This window comes from Chelon labrosus, assembly GCF_963514085.1.
Source record: "Chelon labrosus genome assembly, chromosome: 19".
Classification (NCBI taxonomy): domain Eukaryota; kingdom Metazoa; phylum Chordata; class Actinopteri; order Mugiliformes; family Mugilidae; genus Chelon; species Chelon labrosus.
The window spans coordinates 373,288-381,017 of NC_140352.1; the positions used below are offsets into that span (position 1 = coordinate 373,288).

At 43.4% G+C, this 7,730-nt stretch overlaps 2 protein-coding genes across 3 annotated transcripts in view; one reads left to right on the forward strand and one right to left on the reverse strand.

Annotated features, from left to right (window-relative positions):
• Positions 1-1,297, reverse strand: part of LOC311504594 (pleckstrin homology domain-containing family A member 1-like) — a 12,581-nt gene extending 11,284 nt beyond the window's left edge. For both annotated transcript variants that reach the window (XR_014699632.1, XM_084567782.1), the window contains exon 1: positions 1,227-1,297. The gene's annotated coding sequence lies outside the window, so the exon portion shown is untranslated. The remainder of the gene's footprint in view (positions 1-1,226) is intronic.
• Positions 1,298-4,806: 3,509 nt separating this feature from the next.
• Positions 4,807-7,596, forward strand: LOC311504880 (nuclear factor 7, ovary-like). Its single transcript, XM_084568215.1, has one exon. The coding sequence runs from the start codon at positions 5,222-5,224 to the stop codon at positions 6,620-6,622; it is 1,401 nt and encodes a 466-aa protein (XP_084424341.1). The 5' UTR covers positions 4,807-5,221; the 3' UTR covers positions 6,623-7,596.
• Positions 7,597-7,730: the final 134 nt, after the last annotated feature.

Here is a 7,730-nt window from a genome sequence, read left to right on the forward strand (position 1 = left end):
GCTTTCAGTTTCAGGGTTTGTTTGAATCTGTTTGTTGCAAAAGAGGAAGAAAGGAAAACACCTGAAAAGTCCCTGTTGAGTTTGATGTCAGAGCCGGTTTGATCTGGATCAACAGTCTGTCACCCAGGTATGTTAATACCTGTCAACACACCGGCGTCAGACACACTCACACAACATGATCCATTACATTATTTACATCATCACAGACGTTTGGTTCCTCTGAGGATGAAGCTTCCAGGGTTCAGGTCTAATCTGAGCCTAGTCTGAGTCTAGTCTGGGTCTAGTCTCTAACATAAATCAGATCTTAACATGTGAGAGTCTTTACATCTCGTTCTAGAATCTGGATCATGTCTCCAAGTCACGACTCAGACTCAACAATCAGAGACGACTAACTCTCTTTTATTTAGTTTCTTTCCTCTGACACTGACACATGAAGCTAACGATCTGATTGGTCCGTCAGATCTTTGCTGGAGCAGAATCAGTTCCTAACGGAGAGACTCCAGATCAACTCAATAAATGTTATAGCCCAACACGTAACCGCTGATAAAACTCAGATTAAACAAACAACGTCCACAAAATCAAAAAGCAAACGTCTCTGGAGAGTTTCATGGTCTAGCAATGCATCATGGGAAGTTGTCGTGTTCCCTGATCTGGTTCATCTTTAAGTTCAAAACATAAATTTGACATTTTTAGTTGAAACAAACCAAACTATTCAAATTAAAGAAGAAACATATGAGTTGATTTCACTTCACTTCCTGTTTGATGTTTTACAGTGAAGGAGACAATGAGTGAAACACACACAAACTAACTGGTGTTTCTATGTTTGAGAGGACCGTCCACTAAAACTTTAATCTAAACCAGGTCTGAACAAGTTTTAAACATCTAAAGTTTATTTAGTTAAGACCCCACAACTTCATAAAAACCAGACCAGACACACTCATAGATAAAGTTGTGAACATCCTCAGATGTCGCCACAGACACGATGAAAACCATAAACTGATCATAGTTATTGATTCAGTCTCATCCTCTCATGTAACGTTCACGGACCTAAACGGATCAAACTCTCCGAGGCCTGAAACACAGACGGGCTTCCTCCCGCCTCCATTACCCGCCGCTGCGCCCTCGGTCCTGACCGATCATCGCTCGGTGATCGGTCACTGATCGGTGTAGGGTCGCGGCGCGGCCGTGAGGCGGCGCGCGGCCCGGTAAAGCTCCGGTTTACTTACACAGTTCGGCTCAGTCCGTCCAGTCCGGCTGCCGTCGGCACCAGCGTCAAGCTACAGGAAGCCAACACTGGCTGCTTCCGGTTTGACATTTCAAAATAAAAGTGGTGACTACCGTACTTCCGCACAGACTTCAAAGTAAAATACCTCAAATAGAACATTTAAACAATGTTTAACAAACATTTTAACTCATTTTAAATCATACGAATGTCAAAGTTATAAAATAAATGGCAACTAGCTGAGATACGGTGTATGATTTTAATATATGATATAATTTAATGGTTTCTTCTTAATGCTAAGCTATCCATCTATCTATCTATCCATCTATCTATCTATCCATCTATCCATCTATCTATCTATCTATCTATCTATCTATCTATCTATCTATCTATCTGTCTATCTATCCATCTATCTATCTATCTATCTATCTATCTATCCATCTATCTATCTATCCATCTATCCATCATCTATCTATGTATCTATCTATCTATCTATCTATCTATCTATCTATCTATCTATCTATCCATCTATCTATCTATCTATCTATCTATCTATCTATCTATCTATCTATCTATCTGTCTATCTATCCATCTATCTATCTATCTATCTATCTATCTATCCATCTATCTATCTATCTGTCTATCTATCCATCTATCTATCTATCCATCTATCTATCTATCTGTCTATCTATCCATCTATCTATCTATCTATCTATCTATCCATCTATCTATCTATCTATCCATCATCTATCCATCTATCTATCTATCTATCCATCTATCTATCTATCTGTCTATCTATCCATCTATCTATCTATCTATCTATCTATCCATCTATCTATCTATCTATCCATCATCTATCTATCTATCTATCTATCTATCCATCTATCTATCTATCTATCTATCCATCTATCTATCTATCCATCTATCCATCTATCTATCTATCTATCTATCTATCTATCTATCCATCTATCTATCTATCTATCTATCTATCTATCCATCATCTATCCATCTATCTATCTATCTATCTATCCATCTATCTATCTATCTATCTATCTATCTATCTATCTATCCATCTATCTATCTATCTATCTATCTATCTATCTATCCATCTATCTATCTATCTATCTATCCATCTATCTATCTATCTATCTATCTATCTATCCATCATCTATCCATCTATCTATCTATCTATCTATCCATCTATCCATCCATCTATCTATCCATCATCTATCTATCTATCTATCTATCTATCTGCTGTTTACTGCTTTTATTTTTAAGGCACAGGATGTGTGTGTCACAGTGTTACTGCTGGCAGTTTCATGACAGTCATATTTTTGCAAGGGCTGATGGGAGATGTAGTCAGAAACATGTAGAGGCGTCACTTTAGATGAATGAATCTCTAGAACAGATCTGTCTGATCCGTGATCGCCTCCTCTTCCTCTTCCTCTTCCTCCTCCTCCTCCTCTTCCTCCTCTTCCTCTTCATCTTCTTCATCTGGTTCCTGAAAATGTCCAAACACACTTTAATCTTCAAACTAAAACTAACAGGCTTTTATTTTGAAGTTTCACACATGAATGAAACTGAACCTACTGACTGTAAATGTTGTTTTTTCTTTTATTTACAGTTTCTGTTCAAACTCATGGAGTTTATGAAGAATGAAGAAGAATAAAAGTGGACTGACCAGAGACGGGACGTTTATTTCACTCTGGTTCTGGACATCTATGTAAACTCTGACATCTAGAGGTTAGAGAACAACACCACAGCTCTCGGCTTCATGTTATCATGTTTAGCTTCATCGTCCATGTTCATGCTTGACTAGCCGCTGGTCGCATGTCTGGATGACATGAAATAACTTATGATACAATAAAATAAAAACTAAAGTGAAAAGAAAAACAGGCTGAAGTGTTGGAGGCTGAATAAACTCTAGATGACTCTGATGAATGACTCTAACTGATCTGGAGAAAACAAATATTATTAAACTTAGTGAACCTGAGATCAGAGAGGACGTCTTTAGTGAGTCCTCAGCAGCAGAGCTAAGACGTCATGACTTTATAGATCAGATTAAACTTTGTTATCATTGCATAGAGTCTTATATAACTTATATATAGTCGTACATTTTATTTTATTATTCCCACAGCTTTAGCCTGACTGTAACACGAAATGTAGAACTAACCATCATCCCTCCATCAGTATTTATTCACTAAATATCTAAATAGCTCCCAGGTTTAAGTTCTTCTCAGCTTTAACAGATCTTCAGACGAGGATCAGATGTCCTCTCTGAACCACCTCCTCTCCGTCTCTGCCAGGTCTGATATCTGCCCAGTGTCAAAGGCCTAATTGTCTCTGAAGACGTCTCTGCTGCCAAACACCCGGACTCTGTTTTCTCCAGAGCTGTGTGAAGCCTGGACGCTGCAGGTGTCGCTGCAAACCTCTGCCAGCTTCTCAGCAATCTGCTGGGGGGGCTTTTGTGGAGAGGGGGACGTGTTGTGGTGCAGTAACGCCGGTCTGATGCCGGCTCAACGTGCCACGCAGGGATTTGAGCCAGGCTTACAGCTCCACAGTAACTCTGAGGTTCGCTGCCAACACGACCTGACTGCCCCCGAGAAACAGACTGACTCAGCAGGGAGCATGTCAGCCTCAGGAGGAAGAGGAGGATGAGGATGGTCATCATCCTCAACAACAACAACAGACAAGAAGCTTTGTTCAGACTAAAGATCAGAGTCTCTAGAAGACGTTTAAATGTCTGGTGGGGAGTTTAGGTTTTTATCAGCTGAAGGTCACATGACCAGAGTCTATTTAGTAGAAGCAGAACTCCTCTAACCAGTCGGTTGGAGCGTGGTGTCAACCAGATGATCTCCTAAACCTCCAGGTTTGAGTCTTTGAAGGAGTCCTGACTTATGGATTCAGACTGACGTCATGTGGCCGGTTAGCTCAGCTGGTCAGCGTGGTGCTAATAACACCAAGGTCACGGGTTCAACCCCCGTACGGGCCAACTGAGTTTTATAGAAGCACTCAAGATTTAAAGTTTGACCCAAGAAGAAACTGAACAGATCAAAAGACGTTGACAGGAACTTATAAAAGTTGATTATGTGGTTTCCACCAACTCCATGTTTTAATGGACTGAACCCAGCAGTCAGTCAGGATGTCGGCCATGAAGCTGCAGGACGAGTGACCTTGAGGTGACCTTCATCAACACCTGGTCTCACCTGTCCATCCACCTGGTCTTAATCTAAATGTGTCTCCACATGCGTCCCCAGCCAGCACTTGAGATCTGATCTCAGTTTGTGTGTCTGTAAATCAGCAGCGCCATCATGTGGTCAGTAGAATATTGTAGCAGCTGCTGTCTCTAATGGATCTCTACCTACCGCTGGATCAGAACCATCAACAGCTGCTGGTTGATTTAACATCAGAGTGTCTTTGTCACGTTCAGATTCAGAAAACTTTATTAGTCCTCATGGGGGACTTGAAGGCACATGTGAGCAGCATGACGTTAAAGAAACTAACAATAGAACAATAGACAATATATAAACGTGTCGGTATGTGTGAAGTGAAGACAGGAGGTTGTAAAAGCATCTTCAGATAATTAGTGTGAACTGGTCAGACCTGATGATCCTGTTTCACTTTCCAGACGTCAAATACTTTCCACTCTTCAGCTTCAGTTAAATCGTCTGAAGCTTTAAATGAAAACACTTGGTTTGTGATAAACGTTCAGATTTAACAGATTTACTTTTGCTAAAGTCACGACACAAGCAGCTGATATGAAACAGTGATTCCTGTGCATGTGTTGTGTGGATGGTGTTTTTACCTGGAGTTTCCACTGACTCATAGCTCCGCCCACTCTCTGACTCACCTGACACAACCAGGAAGCACAACTGGTTGATCCTTGATCCTGACAGAGAGAGGAAGTTACAGTGAGACGAGAGGAGAAGCTTTCAGAGCAACGACGGTAGATCTGACATGGTCCACAGACGGAGGTTTAGGTAAAACATTCAGAGGGAAATGGCGTCTCAGTCTGAGGAGGATTTCTGCTGTCCCGCCTGCCACGACATCTTCAAAGATCCTGTTCTGCTGCCGTGCAGCCACAGCTTCTGTCGGGTCTGTCTGCAGAGCTGGTGGAGGAGGAAGCTGGTCCAGGAGTGTCCGGTGTGTCGTGCGGTGTCCCCTTGGAGCGACCCACCTCGTAACCTGGCCCTGAGGAACCTGTGTGAGGCGTTTCTGCAGGACCGAGGTCTGAGAGCGTCGTCTGGCCCGGAGGTTCTCTGCAGGCTGCACGCCGAGAAACTCAAACTCTTCTGTCTGGACCATCAGCAGCCCGTGTGCATCGTCTGCAGAGATTCAGACAAACACGCCAACCACCGGTTCAGACCCATCGAGGAGTTCACTCGGGACCGAAGGGAGCAGCTCCAGACGTCTGTGAAGCCTTTACAGGACAAGTTGAAGCTCTTAAAGGAACTTAGAGTCATCTTTAATCACACAGCTCAACACATCAAGATCCAGACCCGACACACAGAGAGGCAGATTAAGGAGCAGTTCAAGAAGCTTCACCAGTTTCTAGCAGAGGAAGAGGAGGCCAGGGTGGCTGCACTGAGGGAGGAAGAGGAGCAGAAGAGTCAGATGATGAAGGAGAAGATGGAGACTCTGAGCAGAGAGATAGCAGCTCTTTCAGACACAGTCAGAGCCACAGAGGAGGAGCTGAGAGCTGAAGACGTCTCATTCCTGAACAACTACAAGGCTGCAGTGGAAAGAGTCCAGCGCTGCCCCCTGCTGGATGATCCACCGCTGCCCTCAGGAGCTCTGATAGACCAGGCCAAACATCTGGGCAACCTGACCTTCAACATCTGGAACAACATGAAGGACATGGTCTCCTACACTCCTGTCATTCTGGATCCAAACACTGCCAACCCAGAGCTGCTGCTGTCGGAGGATCTGAGCAGCGTGAGACGAGGGAAGAGACGGCAGCTTCCAGAAAACCCAGAGAGGTTTGAGTACTGGGACTCAGTCCTGGGCTCCGGCTTCGACTCGGGGAAGCACAGCTGGGACGTGGAGGTGGGGGACAACAAGGACTGGGAGCTGGGGGTGTTAGCGGAGTCCGCCTGCAGGCAGAGCTTTGTGGGCTCCATGGTCTGGAGCGTGGAGTTCAATGACCTGGGATACAGAGCGTACAGCCCAACGGATAGATACACCCAGCTCAGCATCAGCATCAGCGAGAAGCTCAGGAAGGTCAGAGTTCACCTGGACTGGGACGGAGGGACGCTGTCGTTCTCCGACCCGGACACCGATATGCTCATTCACAGCTTCACCCACACCTTCACCGAGAGGCTGTGTCCTCACCTGTGCACCAGGAGTCCTCTGCCGCTGAAGGTCTTACCTGTCCAAGTGTCTGTGACGCTGCACAGGTAGAGATGGAGGATGGACGACAGGAGCAGGAAGTGGTGGAAGTCTGGATTCATGTGGAGGAGACGACAGACTCCTCTCAAAGGTCTGCAGCAACAAACCATGAAGAATCATTAGATCTGATTCACTGCAGGTCTGTCAGCGAGGACAAAGACGTCCTCCAACTTCATATCTAAAAACTCAAAGTTGAGACGTCTGGACTTGTTGTGTTTGTAGAAGACGTTTCCTCCAAGTGTTCAGCTCTTAATGATGGTGGAGAGTCTGTGGGTGGAGTCAACCTGAAGGTCACATGACTAGAGTCTGGTAATGACCTGATACTCACCTGGACCTGGACCTGGACCTGGAGGAACCTGTTCTGATCTTGGTTCTCTGATGGTCCATTAATGTCCAGAGACTTCAGACTAATGTCCTCTTCAGACTCAAGGTGTTGAGACATCTTCAGACGAGGACTCATCCGTCCACATTTAATCCAAAGAAGACAGATGGTTTGGAGTCAACTCTCTGAACTCACTCACATCTGGAGTCTGTCTGATCATTAATGGATCATTAGAAAACCACCAGGCTGATCTGAACAGGAACTGAAGACTTGGAGGAAACATATTTCTTTTAGACGTGTGGAAAAGTAGGAAAAGAAAGGTAGCAGACAAACTTTAAACTAAAACATCTGTGATAATAATCTATTTATCTAGAAAGAATGATCTTTCAGTCACATATAAAACAACAAAATCATCCTGTGGATCTGTTTAGAGATGAAAAGAAAAAGAAATCAGGTAGTTCTGCTTCATGTACGATTTATATTTCTGGGGAATGAAGTTGCTCCAATCAGTCTCTCATTTAAATGTTTGTGCCCTCTGTATATTTATGACAGTATCTGATTCTGATACTCGGGAAACTACTTCCTGTTTGATGCTCCTCCATGTTTCCTCCAGATGATCTTTATTCTTAATAATCCAATGTGTTTACTGTGTTTTATGAGAAGTTGTCAATAAACACTTTTATTTTGTAAAGATATGTACTTTTATTCAGTCAGTGGTTCAACTGCTTCATTAATATTTATTGACTCTCCTGAGATTCATTTATTTATTTATTCATTTTAGATGCATTTAAATGTTTG